General features: G+C 33.0%; 1 protein-coding gene across 1 annotated transcript; it reads left to right on the top strand.

Annotated features, from left to right (window-relative positions):
- Window positions 1–8: 8 nt before the first annotated feature.
- Window positions 9–18,681, top strand: LOC144958493 (solute carrier family 35 member F5-like). Its single transcript, XM_078890481.1, has 12 exons — window positions 9–869; window positions 2,922–3,053; window positions 3,770–3,835; window positions 5,140–5,206; window positions 7,060–7,119; window positions 8,074–8,210; window positions 9,593–9,762; window positions 11,486–11,652; window positions 12,627–12,786; window positions 14,514–14,604; window positions 15,833–15,987; window positions 18,032–18,681. Exons 1-12 carry the CDS (start codon window positions 765–767, stop codon window positions 18,096–18,098), a joined length of 1,377 nt encoding a protein of 458 aa, XP_078746607.1. The 5' UTR covers window positions 9–764; the 3' UTR covers window positions 18,099–18,681.
- The last annotated feature ends 1,603 nt before the right edge of the window (window positions 18,682–20,284 follow it).

Genomic DNA, 20,284 nt, shown 5'->3' with positions numbered 1-20,284 from the left:
GAGGATTATTTGTTTATGTTGTGATTATAATTTCTTTTGATTAAGTGACACATTTTTATCTAAAACTAAAACCCTAATAGTGTCGATATTTTATTTTTTATTCCAAAGTTTAAGCCTTGTAATAAGTCGTATGCTCAGCACACCCAAGTTGAATGGTTGATTCGAAACATGATAATTGCTCCAACTCAAACAGGGGATAGCAATAGTAATAGCAGTCAGATTCAGATTAGTAGATGAAGATGGCAGTAGACCGAAACCTGCCTAGCTAACTTTTTCGTCTTTTTTACTTATTTTTACTTTCGTTCTTATACAGGACACTAACCTCTCAATCTGAAACAGTTGAAGTAATGTACAAATCAAAGCCTTTTTCGTTTTGAATTAATGATTTATGAATGAAAAGTTGTTATAAAGAACACACTGTACTAGAAATAAGTTCAAAGAAAATATTCCGACTATTCGGAATTTCTTTTATGACGACAGGAAGACAATGTTCAAGCACAAGTCAGATTTGGGAGGATCATCGATATGAATTTGTGGTGTTCTACAAATATCTAAGAGTATAACAGCTAACACGTTAAAGCAAATTGAAGATAATACGAAAAGCAAACCCAACATTAAACATCACAGGTCGTCTCACAGAATTAAGCCGGGGATAGACTGAATGATGAAGTTAATTATTGTAAGGTCACCATGTCACTAAAGAGGTGCAGTGGAATTTAAAAACACCAGAATACTAAGACAACTGAAGAAGACGAGGGACAGCCATGTTTGGTTTGAGTCACTTAAACAGAACCCAGCGCTTGGCTCTTGGGATTATAATTCTTCTCATTGTTGATGTCATTTGGGTCATTTCATCAGAAGTTACAGAGGTAAAATTTCCACCAAGAGCCTATTAATATGCAGTATTTGAATTTGATTACTACTATTTTCACCAGTGGATCAGTGACATCAATGGGATTCTTGTTTTACTGAAATCTGATCCGCATTGGTGTTACAGTCTATGTGGTCTAGTGGTATGACACTCGCTTTCGGATCGGAAAGTCCTGGATTCGAGCCTCACGCTCGGCGCATAGTTGAGTCCTTGGAAAAGGTTCTTTACTCACATTCTCTCACCGTACTCAGGTGTAAAATGCTACCTGGCTGTTAACAGCAGTGTCTTTGTTCGAAAAATTGTAATATCGCCTTACAGACAACCGGCAAGTCTCGTCCTACATGTTATATGTTGCTGTTGACCAGGGACCCCTTGTAAAGCGCTTTGAACACATTTAGTGGATATTGCGCTATATAAAGCTCAATTTTACAAAATTTTTACAGTCCTTGTGGTGAAAATGGTCTCTAGAATTGAATAAACTTATCGTAAATAGAATGACATATTTTGAAAGGAATTTTGTGTCTTTGTCAAGATGTTGTCATGCATTTATAATTGAGATGAAAGGTATTGTGAATTGAAAACATCCATTTGCTTTTATTGATGGTCTGGTTATCTACATGCCCATGGCACAAAAATTTTACTATATAAATTTACCCTTTTATAAGAAAGCCCATATATTTGTTACTATTGTTTTGAAAGAGAGAGAATGAAAACCAGTAAAAATCGTTTACAGAAACAATCAGCATTCTCTGCGAATGTGCTATTCACGAGCAAACAAGTGGCATGGTAATCAACCAGCTTATAAACAGACCTCACCAATGGAGCACACCTGAGTTATAAGATACTGCGATCATGACCTGCCATAATAATCTCTGATTGCTTATCATGCACTTGAATCAGAAAACAATACAACCCACAGTGTCCATTCCTACACTTCTATCAAGTTGAAGAGGACAGCGCTTACTAAAATACCTTTGGCGTTAGAGCGAGCAGCATGGCTGTACCTGAGCGTGCTTTTTGATTCGCTTTGCCTCACCCAAGGAACAGTCCTCAGGATTTCTCATGACAACAGCTTGACCACAATCATTAAGAACTGAAAGGAAATTGAACAGTATAGATTTGAACCATTTAGGTGAAGAAAAAAAAAGCAGTGACTGCCAATAAATGGTAATGTTTATTTAAAAAATGAGCTTTTATATAGCACAATATCCACTAAACGTGCTCAAAGTGCCTTACAAGGGGTCCCTGTCCAACAGCAACATTTAACGTTTAGGACAAGACATGACGCCTGTAAGGCGATATTATACTTTTTTTCGGACAGAGACAACGCTGTTAACGGCCAGGTACTCATTTTACACCTTAGGTATGGTGAGAAAATGTGAGTAAAGAGCCTTCTCCAAGGACTCAACTATGCACCGAATGAGGCTCGAACCCAGGACCTTCCGATCCAAAAGCAAGTGTCATACCACATAACCACATAGCCACACATTATACAGCTGTACTGACATTGCTCAAACAGAGTTGAGTAATCAACGCATGATGTCATGTTGGCAATGATTGCTGCAATTTGGTGATGAATGCTCTTGTCATTGTTTTAAACTGCTCTCTATTCTTGGTGCTGAAACTATAAGATTTGGCAAAACATTCCAGTTTCTTTTTGGATAGTAACAGTATTGCCTATGTGTTGTGTGTTATCGTTCCATGTCATAGAAATGATAATTCACTCTCTCAACATTTTTATTTTACTCTGTTTCCAAGTAGCAGTATCAGATTTCTTTGCTTGTTTGGATTACTCGCTGTAAACTGTAGCTTATTATATTTTAGGCAGACTGGTTCATTTTCATTTTTTATAAATATTTTTTTTCTATGAGTATGTCTCCCCCTTCCCTACACCCCCCCCCCCACCTAACTGTTTTTCATATTATGAAATACATTATAATAACAAGCATTCAAAAGTTCACTTTTCAAAAGGCATTCCCTTGATTTTTGTATTTATTACTCTTTGCAATAAATAATACTAATACTATAAAACTTTTTAATAATTCTCCAGTACATCTTTAAAAATACCCACTACAACAAGCCATTCTTTACCACCTACATAAAGACTGTGATGTTTGCAATGTATCTGATAGGATTTATATTCTGGAGGCCATGGCGTATCCAGTGCTGCCACAAAAAAAAGGTAACGTATCAAATTAAATTGTCATTTTTGGAACTGTTGTAGAAAAACGTATCTAAAAAAGTTTACACTAGAAATTGTAATATTTGCTTTTGTTTATTTTTTTCATCTATTTTTGTATATTTGAGACTGCAGGAATTAGAGAGCAAGCAGATTTAGCAACAATTGGTCTATGGTATATAATGATATGACGAACAATCTCAAACCGGTAAAATTTTTGGTGTGAAAAAGGCACAGAAAATTGAATTTGTTGTTGAATTTAAGAACTTTGGCTTTGATAAATAAGCTTTATTAAAGAGAATGAGTGTCATTTTATGAACTGCAAAGAGCTAAAAGTTTGTGATACTAGTGATTTTGACTTATAATTCAATATTTAACATAACGTTCACTTAAATAATATCAGTCTGATCACAGTTTTAAAAAAAATGTACATCATTTATTTGTTTTGTTATGTAAACACTATGCAACAACGGAGCAATCATCACGTAATATTATTTGATATGACTGTTTGTAAAATTTTATTGTAATGTTTTGTTGCCATGGCTTTGTAGAGGATTTGATCAGATATTACATATATTATTCTCTCCTAATTACAAATCACATTATACAACAATTGTTCAGTTCTATATTGACTATAACATAATTTGAATAAAACTGCTAGGAGAGTTGATATTTTTATCACATTTATATTCATTTTGATTCATTTCTTCCTTTTAAAGTACCAACAGATAGCAACAGAAGAGTCTGTACCTATTTCCAGCAATACAGATCCAAATTCAATGCTGGTAAGCAGTTTTGTATAGCCTTACTTGAAAGGGAATTGGTCTTTTTACTTGTTAATTAAGCGCTACCAGCTGAGCTATCCAGACCCCTTGAAATAAAATAAGATTATTATTAATTATGCGACAGAGCTGTCTTTACATTTGATCTGATTATTCTCTTCTTTTTTTATTTCATCCCTCTTAAAGCAAATTTGATACTATAAATTTTAAAATACAGGATGGATCATTTTTGTTCAAAAGACTAGCATTGGCATCATTAAATATTTGAAGGTTGAAATAATCTGCATTGATATATTTTTTAGTTTAAAAAAATGAGAGAATGATGTTTAGTACTAACCAAAAAATGTAATTAAAAATTATATGCCAATTACATGAATGGATTGCTGAATAATTCAAATAGTAATTCTCAGTCAGGTATCTTAAATGTTGTTATTAAATTTGACCGACAACTTATTTACATCATGTGATTTAATTTTGATTTTATTATTGATATTTAATTATTCAATTATTTATTCATTTATACATTTATTTATTTATTTAGTTATTTATTATTACTACCACCCTCTCTCCTCCTCCTCCCTCCTCTTCTTCCTTCTTCTCTTCTTCTTCTTCTTCTTTCTTCTTCTTTCTTCTTCTTCTTCTTCTTCTTCTTCTTCTTCTTCTTCTTCTTCTTCTTCTTCTTCTTCTTCTTCTTCTTCTTCTTCTTTCTTCTTCTTCTTCTTCTTCTTCTTCTTCTTCTTCTTCTTCTTCTTCTTCTTCTTCTTCTTCTTCTTCTTCTTCTTCTTCTTCTTCTTCTTCTTCTTCTTCTTCTTCTTCTCTTCTTCTTCTTCTTCTCTTCTTCTTCTTCTTCTTCTTCTTCTCTTCTTCTTCTCTTCTTCTTCTTCTTCTTCTTCTTCTTCTTCTTCTTCTTCTTCTTCTTTCTTCTTCTTCTTCTTCTTCTTCTTCTTCTTCTTCTTCTTCTTCTCTTCTTCTTCTTCTTCTTCTTCTTCTTCTTCTTCTTCTTCTTCTTCTTCTTCTTCTTCTTCTTCGTCTTCTTCGTCTTCTTCTTCTCCTCCTTCTTTTTCTTCTTTCGTATTATTATTATTATTATTATTATTATTATTATTATTATTATTATTATTATTATTATTATTATTATTATTATTATTATTATTATTAATAATAATAATAATAATTTTTTATTTATTTCAAATAGATGTGGTTTATTCCAATGACTAATATTGTAATTGTCGTCGTCATACTATCATCTTATCTCCTCAATTATGTTAGGAGATCCATCTCATCAACTTGTTTTCTCTTTTCCCCAGGGTTCTCCAATCTACGTTCCGGTCAAGTACCCTGACACCAGTGGTGGTGAATCGGATGATGCCGGCAGTACGTTTTTATTTCAAGAATTCTTTGTTTATTGTTTTTCTTTGTTTGACTCATGACCCCCATGTGAAACTGATTATAGGATCACTATGTCTTTTGTTACCAATAGACTTGAACTTGAACCGGAATAGGGAAATTGAGTTTTGACTCACTTGTGTCTCTATGATTGGGAAATTGAGCAAATTTTGTTTGATTTTCATTCAATAGAGTTAAGTAAAAAGTCATGTTTTAAATTATTTTTTAAAAAATTTTAAGAAACAATATTCTTTTAAGTTGAAATAAAAATCCCATTAAATTTACTCAGGTTTAATAAATTAAGCTTACAATTCAATTTTAGGTTATCAGATTCACACAAATATAATACCGTTTTGAGACAACTGAAAACATATCTTTATGGGATTTTACTTCGACTTGCAGTAAACCTGAACAGACAAGACGAGTCCTCTTACGATATCTCAGCATTTATCTCCCTGTCAATCAAGAACAGACATAACTTTTTATGTACAAAAATGAATGCATCAGCATAAAAAATAAAAAAAAGAACAAAATACCAAACACAGATCGTTTCAGACTCAATACCCTTCTTCAGCAATAACAAAAGTAGCAAATACGGTAATACTTCATCTATAATCCAGATAAATTTATTTGTGACCTATCACTGTCTTTGTTATTGATTTGTGACCTATCACTGTCTTTGTTATTGATTTGTGACCTATCACTGTCTTTGTTATTGATTTGTGACCTATCACTGTCTTTGTTATTGATTTGTGACCTATCACTGTCTTTGTTATTGGCTAAAAAACAGTTTTAGCTCAAAACGTTTTATGTTTAGTGTTTTGTTCTTATTTTGAAGCTGTTATATTCATTTTTGTACATAACATTTTTATAATCCACAGCTTCTCGCACCTTAGCATTCACTTTGACTTGCTTTCTTTTTAATTTTTATCATTCTATTTATATGTTTATTTTTAGAAACAGATTTTAACTGCCCGTGTGTTTATTTAAAGAAAAAAAATTCTTGAAAGAAAAATCTAACTTTGGAATTGTCAAAATATATCATGATATTATTTTCCATTTTATCTGATTACACTTTTAAAATGAATAGAAATGGTGCTGGTAAATAACAGTAACAATGAAAAACCAAACGGAATAGAACCTTTTATTTAATTCAGAAAGACAAATTCTGTTGACATCTCTTGTTTCCACTTTGTTAACAAAACACAATGAATAAGACACTAAAGACAAATGCGAGAAGAAAGAATGGCATTGTATAAGCATCTTCAGTGTCCAATTCATTATATTTTGTCATGTTGAGAAATGGGGAAATCATAAACTTCCAAATTGTTAGACTTTATGAATTGAATAGAATATTCTTTTCCTCTTTTTTTTTTTTTTTTTTTGGTTATTTACTTCAACTTTGCGGGTGGTTGGATGGGAGCATCACCCTTGAATCATATACCTATGATGTTCGCATGGGTGTACGATCCAATAGTGATGTCGTTTCTTCTTCTCTTTACTAGCCTATCCTGCTTCTTTGGTTTGTGATTGTATTTTTGACAGGGGATATTTTTTTTTCTGCAAATCTTCTGCCTGTTTGTTCTTGGTTATTTATAATTTAGCTTATGATATCTTTAGGTTATGATTTTGATTTACATTTGTACTATTTTTGTTAGATTGCTTGTTTTTTTGTTTCAGCGGTCTCTCATATAACCTCAATTGTGTTGGAAGAGACGTAAAGCAACAAACAAACAAACAAAAAACTTCAACTTTAGAATAAGATATTGCTTCAAACCACAACCTGAACCAACAAAATATTTTTACCTTTTGACTCTTGTCTATTTTTTTTATTTTTAAAGCTGGAGGCAGCAACAAGTCTGTGAGGTTTTCTAATTTGTCTGAAGTGCGACAGTTATCAGGTGAGTTAGAAAAGAAAATATGTATACACAATTTTTAAAATTGAAGAGAAAAAAAACCTCCAAAAAAACCCCCCATAAACTACCAACTAATCAAATCAACTCAAAATAAAGAATCAGCACACATACTTTTTTACGTTAGCTTTGCCCAGCACCTTTTTGGAGTTTTTAATTTGTGGTTATTGTCAAAGAGATTAGGGATCCTGTGGCACCGATGATGATGATGATGATGATGATGATGATGATGATGATGATGATTTTATTAAGATAATGGTAATGATGGTGGTGACTATGATGAGCCAATATGTGAATTATTGATATAAGGGCAAATATAAAGCTGCAATGTAACTTGTCAAACACTGCTATTTATAAATTTTTTTTTTTTCTTTTCACTTTTTAAAAATGTCTTTATTAGTATTTATTGCTTTGATATCCGAATCCACTATCTAAGATGATTTCCCTATTGTACTTTTTTGTCATTTTTTGTATTTTACTTAACGTGTAATTTTCATCATTTTTTATTGAGTAATTTTAAGTACTTCAAGCACAACATAATTTTTGATCACTTTATAAGTTTGTTACCTTTTTTTTTCTTTTTCTTTTCTTCTTCTTCTTCTTCTTCTTCTTCTTCTTCTTCTTCTTCTTCTTCTTCTTCTTCTTCTTCTTCTTCTTCTTCTTCTTCTTCTTCTTCTTCTTCTTCTTCTTCTTCTTCTTTATATATTTATTTTTCTTATCATCATCATCATCATCATCATCATCATCATCATCATCATCATCATCATCATCATCATCATCATCACATCATCCTCATCCTCCTCCTCCTTCTCATCATCATCATCCTCATCCTCACCATCATCATAATCTTCCTCCTCTTCTTCCCCCTCCTCCTCCTCCTCCTCCTCCTCCTCCTCCTCCTCCTCCTCACCATCACCATCATTGTAAATTGTATTCCAACAGATGAGTACGCCATGGAGCACAAACTAGCCCGCCTGTCGTACCAGGCCAGCGTTGAGGTAGAGGAAAGAATGTCAGCATTTGAGAATAAGCTTCCTGTCAAACAGGTGGCCAAGCTAGCTTTTATGTTTTGTATACTGGTGAGTCTATGATAACATTGATAATGACCATAAAAAGGATAGCAGCATTAATGACAATAAAAATGTGATATCCTGTTGTAGTAATTACAGTAAAATAGTTATCAATATTTTTATTCACCAAAGGCAGTCTATGATAACATTGATAATGACCATAAAAAGGATAGCATTAATGGCAATAAAAAATTGATATACTGTTGTAGTAATTACAGTAATATCTTCAGTGTGGAGGAAAACTGGAGAGATATGTGGAACGGAAACACCAAAAGGAGGAAACATCATTAAAGATCCAACTAAAAGAGTGCCTGCATTCAATAACGCCAGGAAATACTGGATTTCCTCAAACCGCCTCTTAAATGGACATGGCAGAACCGCATAAAATATGTGCAGATGGAAACTTGGAAACAGTGATACCTGCCAGAAATGTCAGGCAGCCCCAGAGACCAGCGATCACATCGTCCTCCACTGTCCAGTCACTAAACTTGAAGGTGGCTACGAAACCATCCTTAGGGCGGAGGAAGACTTTAGAAGCTGGGTTGACGAAATACATCTGGAGGTGTAGCCATATGCTACTACTACTAATAATAATATCATTATCAATATCTTTATTCACCAAAGGCAGTGCATACCACGAAGGACAGGGAAAATACTCACCAGACAACAAGATGTTTATTGCAAACACAACAAATGATAGAGCACAGACCTAGTAATATTTTACTGGGCAGTATAGAAATATACATTGTTGCAAACTAGAAATTACATAATATAATATCAAGGCTCATGTGTAATTACTTATGGATAAGGATATGTTCATAAGATATAGTAAAATGTGACATTTTTTAGTCGAGTACATAAATGTAATAAGTGTATAAAACATGCTAATGTAATATTGGAATGAGAACTACCAAATGCAATAACTCATAATTAGTAATACATCATAACAAATATTGTGATCAATATTAATAATAATAATAATAATAATAATAATAATAATAATAATAATAATAATAATAATAATAATAATAATAATAATAATAATAATAATAATAATAATAATAATAATAATAATAATAATAATAATAAATGATAAATAATTATGATTGTGACGATGACAATGATGATGAGGTAATAACGTCTTTGATGTTGATTATGATGATGACGATATCGTGTTAGGAATTTATTGTTTTTAAATTTGAATTATATCTCTTCATCTTCTCTCACATATTTCTAAAACATTAATGATAATTTTTTATCTTCTCCCATCTCATTTTTCATATCATAACACATCATACGAATTAAAATATATGATAATAACTGAAATTAACTAAATAAAAGGCATGGCAAAGTGAACACGAGTGAAAAGATTGTACCTTATCTCATTGCAGTGGTTCTTTGCTAACTACACATACCAAGAGGCCTTAGACCAGACAGAGGCTGCTATTGTCAACGTACTGTCATCAACATCTGGACTCTTTACACTAATATTAGCTGCCATTTTTCCCAGTTCTGGTGGAGACAAATTCACACTATCCAAATTGGCAGCTGTCCTAACCAGGTACAGATAGAACAAAGATGATGTCACACTGGTCTTTGATATTGTTTTTTTGCCATCCACGTTTATGATTAATTCTCACTTAACTGTATTATCCAGACGATAAAAGTTTATGATTACACAGAGTTTTGTGTGTTGGTCCGTTATACATCCGGATGGCAATGTTGTGAGCTTGTTAGCCAAGTGCATAGTATCTATACATTCATAAAAAGCGTGGAGTGGGCAGTTATATCAATAATGATGAGAAATTATATGTATGGGGAAGTGTCAGATGAAAACATAGAATATAAATATCACAATGTCAGAGAGTCAAATCTGAGATCCAATTAATATGACCCCCTCTGCCTGTTTATCACTGTTAATCTTAAAACTACTTTTAGCCATTTTGTGTGTGTTGAACCTGTGACCTCAATAAGTTGGGGAGAGAGGCTCTAGTTAGACTGAGGTTTGAAGCGACTTTTTTGGGGTCGTGGATAGCTCATACGGTAGAGTCATGATCTCCCCGGCCAGGTTGAGAAGTTGTACCAGTAAGGTCACGGGTTCAAGCCCCCATCATCGCCGCGAAATTTTTATTCTCTTTTGCCTTCTGGCACTTTCCTACTCACTTCATTTCTTGTTATAGCCATTGTATGTATCGACTTAACTACAACTTCAATTTAAAAACATGATGATTTTTATTCAATTATTTCGACCATCCAGAGATCATCTTTGCAAAGGTCTGATTTTGTCTTTAATTCAGTTATGAAATTATATTGCATTGGTGGCTCAGAGATAGGGTTTAATGTCTTGTCACACAAGTAAAACAGTGGTAAGTAGTCAGTTGGGTGATTCATAATCCAGGCATTGTATCCATCGGTAAAGCACTTTACAAACATTACCCCACTTGATACAGGTGTGAATGAGTACCTAGACAACCACTAGCACCACATTAATCGTCATCACCACCACCACTACTCCAACCACTATCACCACATCGTTATCATCTTCATCACCACAACCATTACAACCACCTCCACCACATACACAATCATCATCATCACGACTGCACACACATCATTATCTTGACCAAGACATTCCGTATACTTCTATTCATTCAATTTTGACATTTTTAGGTTTTATCTGATTCAGAGCTTTATCCTATTTGAAAAATAAGGGGTATTTGTGATTGTGATGGCATTTGACATAGTATCTACATATCGTTTAGTCCTAAATATAGGATTTTGTATGCGGAAACTCTTGTTTTGGTTATGAAATTCTTCATAGATATGTATGAAATTCTTGTGAGCCAAATTTTAAGCTGGTATCCCTGTATATGTGACTAATCATCATAAAAGTTATTATATGGTATGATCCTGGTGCTGAAATTGAGTTACGAACTTAAAGTAAGAAAGAAAATAGAATTAATTAAATGACTCCATTGAAGAGACTCGGTTTTGTTTCTATACTTCAAAAGTTTTTAATTTCGTAACTCTGATTAAATTTTTATTAATAATTATTCCACTATCTTCCTCTTTTTCTTCCATTGAAATTATACAAATACTGTAAAAGTTTATAACTAAAATATAAAATAAATATTCACATTTATCACACATTAAACAGATTTTAAAACTTTCTATTATATATTATGTTTGTTTTTAATTTTTTTTTTTTTAAATTAAAAAAGAAAAATTATTATTTATTTATTTATTTATTTATTTTATTTAATTTAATTTTTTTCTTTTTACAGTTTGGCTGGTATAGCTCTAGTCTGTATATCAGAGAGCAAAATGGAAGGCTCCATTCCAGCTGGATCCTTGTGGGCACTCTTTAGTGCGCTTTTATATTCCCTATATCTTGTAATGGTGAAGAGAAAAGTCAGCGATGAGGATAAAATGGATATACCCATGTTTTTTGGTGAGTAATGATAGACGAAGTTTATATGGTTTGGATTTGGATGGACATTATAAAATGAAAAGTATTTTTTTAATAAAACTCGTATGTGAGACTAGAAGCAAAATACCACTTCTTTCATGTCAGAGGTGATCGAAAAGCACAACATTTTAAAAGATAAAGTATACTTTATCTAAGACATTTCCATACCATTATTAATATTGATGATGATGATAACAATAATGATGATGATGATTAATAATAATAATAATAATAATAATAATAATAATAATAATAATAATAATAATAATAATGATAATAATAATGATAATAATGATAATAATAGCATTATATTAGCATCAAAATGATTATTTGGGCATAGTGAAAATTTCAACCAGTGGGAGAACAGGTTTAGTCAGTTTAGTTCTCCGATTCTGTCATCACTAAGTAGTCCTTCAGAGCCATAAAGCCCATGGAGCCGGAGTTTATCCCGGTTTCTATAGCATAAAACAGACAATAGCAATTGCTCACTACTCTTTGGATAAGATGCTAGTCTACCAAAATGTACTTTCCACCAGGTCTAAAAGACCAAGCTACCCATTTATTGCTGGGTGAACAGGGGAATAATTGTGAGGTTAAAAATTGCATGTAGTGCTGTGGTGTAGCTGAGGTTATTTATTTATTTGTTTTTGTCAACAATGCATTGTGTTCATCGTTATTATCACTATCGTCAGCAGTACTCGTATGCCACTTTTTTTTTTCTTTTTCAATCTTCATTACTATATCGTCAAAATAATCCAGGACAATATTGCCCAAATATTATTATTATTATTATTATTATTATTATTATTATTATTATTATTATTATTATATTATTATTATATTATTATTATTATTATATATTATTATATATTATATTATTATTATCATTATTATTATTATTGTTTTTATTATTAATTTTACTATTCTTTTTATTATTATTTATTTTTTGCCTGCAGGATTCGTAGGTCTTACCTGTGCCCTGTTATTATGGCCAGGATTTTTCATCCTCGACGTTTCCCACGAAGAAAAGTTTGAGTGGCCAACCGGTACTCAATGGTTGTTCATCTTAATCAATGGAGCAATAGGCACTGTGTTATCAGAGTTTTTATGGTTGTGGTGAGTAGATGTTCTGTAGAAAACCCTTTTTTTTTTCTTTCTTTTTGGCCTGTAAACTTTTTCTTTCAAATATTGATTGAAATCACAATGTTCCAACAACTTGTCAAAAAGTTTGAAGTCTGATTTTTCAAAGACTTCCTTAGCATCTCAAGTTTGAGACTTTTAAACTTTTTGGCCATTTTTTAATCTATTGAAATTTGAAGGAGACTTTTTTTGGCCAAATAAAAAAAAAAAATTGTTTTAGAATACAGCATAGAAGTAATTGCAGTACTAAAGTAGCCCTTCAGAGCGAAGTTGATCCCGGTTTCTATAGAGTGAAATGACAAAGCAATTGCTTGCTACCCTTCAGGTAGGATGCTAGTCTTTCACGAAGTCCTTTCTCCCAGATCTAACAGCCCGGCTACCCAGTCACTGCTGAATGGATGGGGTGGGGTCCAAAAAAAACCTCGACTTCACATGGAACTGAAATCAGTCCTTTTGGGTGTGAAATGAGTACTCCACATACTGAGCTACTGGGACCCCTGCTGCGCTAAAGTGACAAGCAGAACACATAGGGCTTAGTTGTTATGACAGTTCCATCAGGTGTTCGTTAGTTTAGTGACCAATGACCAGATGGGCGAAACTGTTTTTAATTTTAAAAAATAGCTTTGGCATTGCGTCCTTGGATATGATAAGCCACTTTACGTACATTATCCCACATGATTTTTGATGAGAAAGAACACCTAGCTACAGGCAGTAACAGATATTTTAGGAATGCAAGTGCAAGGAGAATGCCTATCAGGCAACTTGTACTGTAAAAAGTGGAATATTGGTTTCTCAAGATTTGCTGAGGGAATATGTGAAGTGTGAAGTGTTGTGAAGAGAAATAGGCATTGTGAATCTGTGGAAAATGTGTTTATATATATATATATATATATATATATATATATATATATATATATATATATATATATTGTTAAATCATTATTTCAGCATCAGTCGGGTAGCTGGGTTTGTTAAGATTTGATGGAAAGTTCTTTGCATCTTATCCAAATATTAATAAGCAGTTTGTGGTTAATGATACAGACGAATGGATAAACTTTAGTTGGATCGGTCTTTGACTTATAAGTCTGTTTCTTATATGAACAGTTGTTAATATAGAGCTAACAATTATAACTCATTCCCTTTTAGTATTTTATTCTCTCTTACAATTTTATTTTTATTATGACATTAATAATAATAATAATAATAATAATAATAATAATAATAATAATAATAATAATAATAATAATAATAATAATAATAATAATAATAATAATCAGCACATTTCTATTAAGCCCTCCTCTGAAGAACTCAAAGCGCATTATATTGGTAGATAAATAATCAAATGACTTTTTATTTGCTAACCCTCATTTTTTCGCTGTTTTAACTCACTCAATCTTAGAGATTGTTGCTACTTTTGAAAATGGGAAAAAATGTATTTAAAATGAGCATGTACATAGTTTTATTCAATATGCAAAAAATTAAAAACATTAGCTTTGATACTATGCCTATAATTTGTCTCAGAAGAATGTAGTAAACAGGCATGGGGTAAAAATAACCCGGGTAGTCTACAGATATAGTCGGTGTTAGAGTTGAGTGAGTTAACCAACTTTAAATAGTCTCTTTTTTCAATTTTATTAACTATTCTGTATCTTTAATGTTTGCTACTTTTGGTATTAATTTTAAACGATGTTGATTTTTTTCAGGGGTTGTTTTCTCACTTCTTCATTAATTGGAACTCTGTCTCTTAGTCTGGTGGTTCCCCTTACTATGCTGGCTGATGCAGTTGTCAAGAAGGTGAGCAACGATAACGAATTCTAATCATCATCATCATCGTTTTCATCGTCGTTCGTTGTTGTTGTTGTTGTCATCGTCATCATCAACATCATTATCATCATCATCATCATCATCATCATCATCGTTGTCGTCATCATCCTCATCATCATCATCATCATCATCATCTCATCATCATCTCTAGGCTTAAGAGGATTATTGATAATTGCACACAAATTCGTGGGCTTTGTTCATTTTGATTTAAATTTCTTTTTTTTTTTCTAGATTAATTTGGATGAATGCTAGAGTATGCTACCACCACCACTATATCTTCTGCCTTAAAAAAACACTATAACCTTTAGACACAAACAGTCTTTTTCCTAAACAGTCCTTTTACTTAACACTGCAGATAAAACCCTTTATTCAATTTTCCTGTTGACAGCCTAGTGGGTTTGGTGGATTTCATGAATACAAACATAGTAATGGCTGCTAGAATGAAAGTGATCTGAAACTCTAGCCCAGGTGTTGTGGCCTTGTATACATTGGGCATTTTACATGCATTACATCAGCTTACTCAGGTTTGAATAAGTAACTAAGCACACTGATTAAAAAAAAATGAAAAAATTAAAGACCGTAATTGCACATTTTGTCGAAGACGACTCATTGATTCCACAAAAAAGTAAGTAGAGAAGTACAAAAAACGATTTCTAGAAGTAGAGGGCCATTTGCTCTGCATGAAATAGAAATTTGTTTTCAACTGGCCAGCGGAGGGAGGGGGGGAGGGGGGGGGGGATAAATGAAGCATTGTGAGAGACATTGACCAAGATGTGCCTGTGGAAACGCCCTGTATAAATCAGTGTTCATGGTTTTCCGGGATCCATGGAAATCCACAATTTTGAAGTCAGAAGAGGAATTTCCTCCTTTTTGAAAAAACAACATTTGCTCCAATCATTTTACTGTGAGTGAGAGAATTGATGTGTGGTGGAGCAACCAGGGGCAATGTCCCACTTTCCAAAAATTTAGCAAAGAGCCTGTTTGTCAATCAATGAAAGTTCATCATCAAGTTTATCATCTCTCTTGCTCTAAAATCGGGGAAGGGGGCTTTAAGGGAATCGTTCCAAGTTTTTCCCCCTTTTTTTTCTTTTTTTTTTTTATCACAATCAACAATCCTTCATATTTTTATTTATATCATTTTGTCTATTTATTTCATAATCTATCTAATCCACCCATTTGTCTGTCTATCCATCCCCAGGTCCAATACAGCCTGTGGTTTTATTTGGGCACCATTCCAGTCTTCCTTTCATTCTTCTTAGTCTCACTTCTCACACATTGGGAATCCTGGGATCCTGTCCTGCTAGGACTAAAAAAATGCATTCACTTTATCTGTCGAAGACGGCCTCTAATAAGGTTGGTTGTAGTTTTATTTTTTCTCCTCCTGGGTGTTCCAGGTTTTATTATTTTTAACCCTGCATATTCAAATGAATGGGGGGTGACGTGGTCGAGTGGTTAAGGCATTGCATTGTGACTTGGAAGGTTCCAGGTTTGAGCCCCACGTCAGGTACTTTCGTTTTTTTCCTTGAGCAAGATTATTACTCCCCTATTTGCTCACTTGGACAACATTGGTGATTCCTGTTGACATCAGACATTTTGTTTGATGATTTATCTATATTCCTTTGCAGAATGCCTTGGCAACGATATATTATGATGTCATGGAGGAATGGCATAATTTTTTATTTAAAAAAAAATTCAAATGAATGGTAGTCACTCAATGAAAATCGTTTATGGTTTTTCTAAAAAAATATCACAATTTTAATATTAATGAATGATCAATATCACATGAGAGTATGAAGAAGCAGAAAAGGTAGAGTAAATGTTGAGTTTGAAATGACACAATTTTAGAAAAGCAGTTAGCTTTGTGTCATGAGATTTTAGAAAGTAAACCAAATTTGGCACATTTACATTGAAGGTATTCTAGCTCTGTGGATAGCACACTCGCCTACTGGGTGAATGATACAAACTGTGGCACAGATATTTTCTTTTTCAATTGACTTGTTGTATCTACATCATCATTTTTGTGACCTTGAGACTGTATGTATGGAATTCTTCCTTTGTTTTATTTTAAGTTTATTCCTGAATAATCTTCTTCATTTAATAACTCTAGAGATAGTTAGGCTGATTTGTTGTGCAGACTGTTTTGTCCGCAATGAATGTCCTTTCAACTTCATTTTTCATTTACAGTTTCTTGTTTCTTATTCTTATTTTGAAAGGCACGTTGTAAAAATTAAAACTAAGTTGTGATTTTGTCACACTTTTTAGAAAAACTGTATACAAAAATCTTATTAAGACCCATCAATACAATCAGCATGAACTTCCCACGTTTTAAAACGGCTTATTGCTCAGGAGTGATAGAGCCTACTGTAGTCTGTACCACTGGGCTTACATCTCCACCCACTCCAGTTGGCGGGCAATCTGTACCTCTGTCAGCAGGGCCGATAGCATTTCAAACCATTGCTTTTAGTCATCTCCAAACTATCCATATTGAAATGTTGGAATCGTGCAATGTCTTTTCTCACTGCCCTTAATGGGTCTCTGATATGGTGCTGATCGATTTCAACGTCTTCTAGGGCTGACATCTCCTTCATGCAGCATTGACTTACAATATCAGTAGCATCACCAGTCTCACGATATTTGGAAATCAAGTTGTTGTTCACAGCTCTCCTTGAGCATTTGATGCTCTGGCAATATAAATAAATAAAATAAAATTCCCTTTATTCATCCCCAAGGGGAAATTTGCCTTTAGGGTCTATTCCAAGGGAAGACTGGAATAACCCAGGCGTCAGCCGCAGAGCAGCGCCGCAAAGTGAGCTAGGGCAAGGTGACTTGCTCAAGGCCACACAACGCAGTGGCGGGTGATTGAACTCGGTACCTTTAGGGTAGGAAGCAAAGACCGTACCGCTGAGCCACACTAATGCCATATCTCTTTGCAAGTTGGAAAGTCTCATCATGGTTGAGTAGAATAATTCATACCAAGCCAGGCTCGCTCTTATTAGTCTAATTTGACGCAATATTATACTGGAAATGTCATCAAAGCCTAGCAACAAATTTGATACGACATAGAGTCACAGTAAGCGTGATCTGAATTGTGCTCAAATGAGGAAGGAGATACAAAAATACTGCATCATTTATGTAGGGTTGATTTTTTACTTATACCTTTGTCTCAAAAATGTTTGCAATGAAGATGTCAATATTTTATCTTTATTTTTCTTTAGGAGTAAAAAGAATTCCTTTTAAATTAGTATGGTTTTTTAACAATTATTATGCAATACTTTTGAAACTATTATGACTTCTAAAGTGGGAAGTTACTTCTGACACTCAGCATAGTTTATGGAATATAACCAGTCATAAAAGACATTCATTTATTATTTTCTGTATATTTTCTCCCTCTTCCCAGGGTTCGTGAATTGGACAGGGAACAGACAACTAGCCTGATCACGGAAGAGAGAGCAGTGTCTGAATGACATGAACTCCTTAATGCTGCCACTAAACAATCTTAGGAATACCGTACATTGGAATTACATCAATCACATCATTTTCTGATCAAGATAAAATGTTCTTTAAGTCATCGTTAAAATATTCTTTACATCGTAAAGTGGTAGAAAATTGGTTTAAAGACGGGTATGAAAAAGAATGCTATAAAAATGACGCTGCCCCTAGAAAGTCCTAGGAATACATTGGATTTCCAACAGTCGCATCATTTTAAAGTCAATTTGTAGTGTTCTTAAAGAAGTGCACTGCCAGAAAATGACTGGTATGAGAAAGAATTGTTTTAGAATGACATAAACTTGTTGACATTGCCGCTAGAAAAGAATATGTGTTATAGGAACATGCATCAATCACAGAATTTTCAGGTCACTTTAACTTTGAAGTCCTTTTTAGGAAGCTCAGTACCAGAGAGAGAACTGTGTGGACTGATAAAAGAAATAACATGAAAGAAGTGTGCTGAAATGTCTCTAAATGCAGTCACTTGAAAGACACTGAATATATTGTAATTTCAACAATAATTTTCCGGTCATATTATAATAATGTACTTGAGATGGTGCTGTGTCAGAATATATTATATTATATATATATATATATATATATATATATATATATATATATATTATATATATATATATATTAGTGCAATCAAGCACCCTTTTAGAATTACATCAGGTCATGTTGTAGTCTTCTCAAGAAGTGCACCACCAGAAAATTGATTGAATAGCTTGTTACAATAATGAACTGTGCTGGAATGACATGAACCACTGAATGCAGCCTTTAGAAAGTCACAGAAATCTATTGAATTGACAATAGTCACATCATTTTCAGGTCATGTTGGAGTGTTCTCAATAAATAAGCGCAATGCCAGAGAAAATTAATGAACCCCTGACACTGCTACCTGAAAATTGTTAAAGTGTTTTTGAAACCACTTGAGTATTACCATGTTATGGCCATGTTTTAATATTCTTAAAGCACTGAATTACGCTTGACGATAAATAGGTTCTGTGCACAAATATAGAGAAAAGATCAGTGGCTTGGATGTAAGGTAAGGTGTATTCACAGCTCCGTTGAGAAATACCTGACACTGTAATTTAAATCAAGAAGAAGACACGTTGTCTTCTAAATTAATCCTTAATGCTACCACTTAAAAATCTCAGGAATACATTGGAATTTCTTCTTGTCCTTATGTGTGATAATATCCGCAAAATCTGGATAACTCATGCCTCCAAGCAAGTGAATAGTAACCCGATACCTTTCTTAACCCAAGGAAGGTGTAAGAGACTATTGGATCACAGACATTGTCACGGATTACCGTAGATTTAGTAAAATTTGTCAATGGAAAAAAGATTTTGCTCATCTTATTTATTTTATCTCATCACTGAATTGAAGACAATGCTTCTCATGGTGGGATGATGGACTTAGATCACATGTTACATACCAATATACCACATAATATGACACTGTGTCAAAATGTTGTTTTAGTAACATTCGACACAAAAACGCTATTATATGGATAATGAAATTAATTTTTAAAAGTAAGGATCAGCCTCCAAAATAAAGGTAGTGATAGATATTTAAAGTGTCAAAAATTGTAGACAAATTTGCACTTTGTTCACATTTTTGGACCCTTTGAGATGCTTCGTCTGCTACTTTATTGGTGCTAAACTGACAGAATTTTGAATTGTTTCTAATTATTTATCACAGGGATACTTATGAAAACCTAAATTTACCACATACCCTATTATCAAAATCACTTAATTGGGATGGGATTTTGTGTGTGTGTAGAATGTTACTCTAACAATCTTTTGGTACAGACTATTGAATTGTCTATAAATATATAAAAACAAATTCATTAATTCATCCTTATCTGAATTTTTGAATAGTGTCTTGTTTCATATTTGAAATCTGAATTATTAAACTTGAGTTAAATCTGTAAAGAATTTTTTTTTAAAAACCAAAAACAATTTTAGTGTTTATTAAGAGGTGTGAATGGGTTGTTGATAAGAAAGGTGGTAATAAATATAGTAAAATTGTTCATTTACTGATTAAATTGTATATAGACTGACAGAGTTGTCCTATCTCATATGTGGTCTTTTTTAATCAGAATTTTATGATCTCAATAAACTATTTATGTGATTTTAATAGATACAATGTTTTACTC

The sequence above is a fragment of the Berghia stephanieae genome, chromosome 13 (assembly GCF_034508935.2).
Source record: "Berghia stephanieae isolate SIO BIC M18660-M18661 chromosome 13, UCSD_Bste_1.3, whole genome shotgun sequence".
In the NCBI taxonomy this organism is placed as follows: Eukaryota; Metazoa; Mollusca; class Gastropoda; order Nudibranchia; family Aeolidiidae; genus Berghia; species Berghia stephanieae.
The sequence above is the reverse complement of the archived record's forward strand: the minus strand, read 5'-3'. Positions and strand labels throughout refer to the sequence as shown.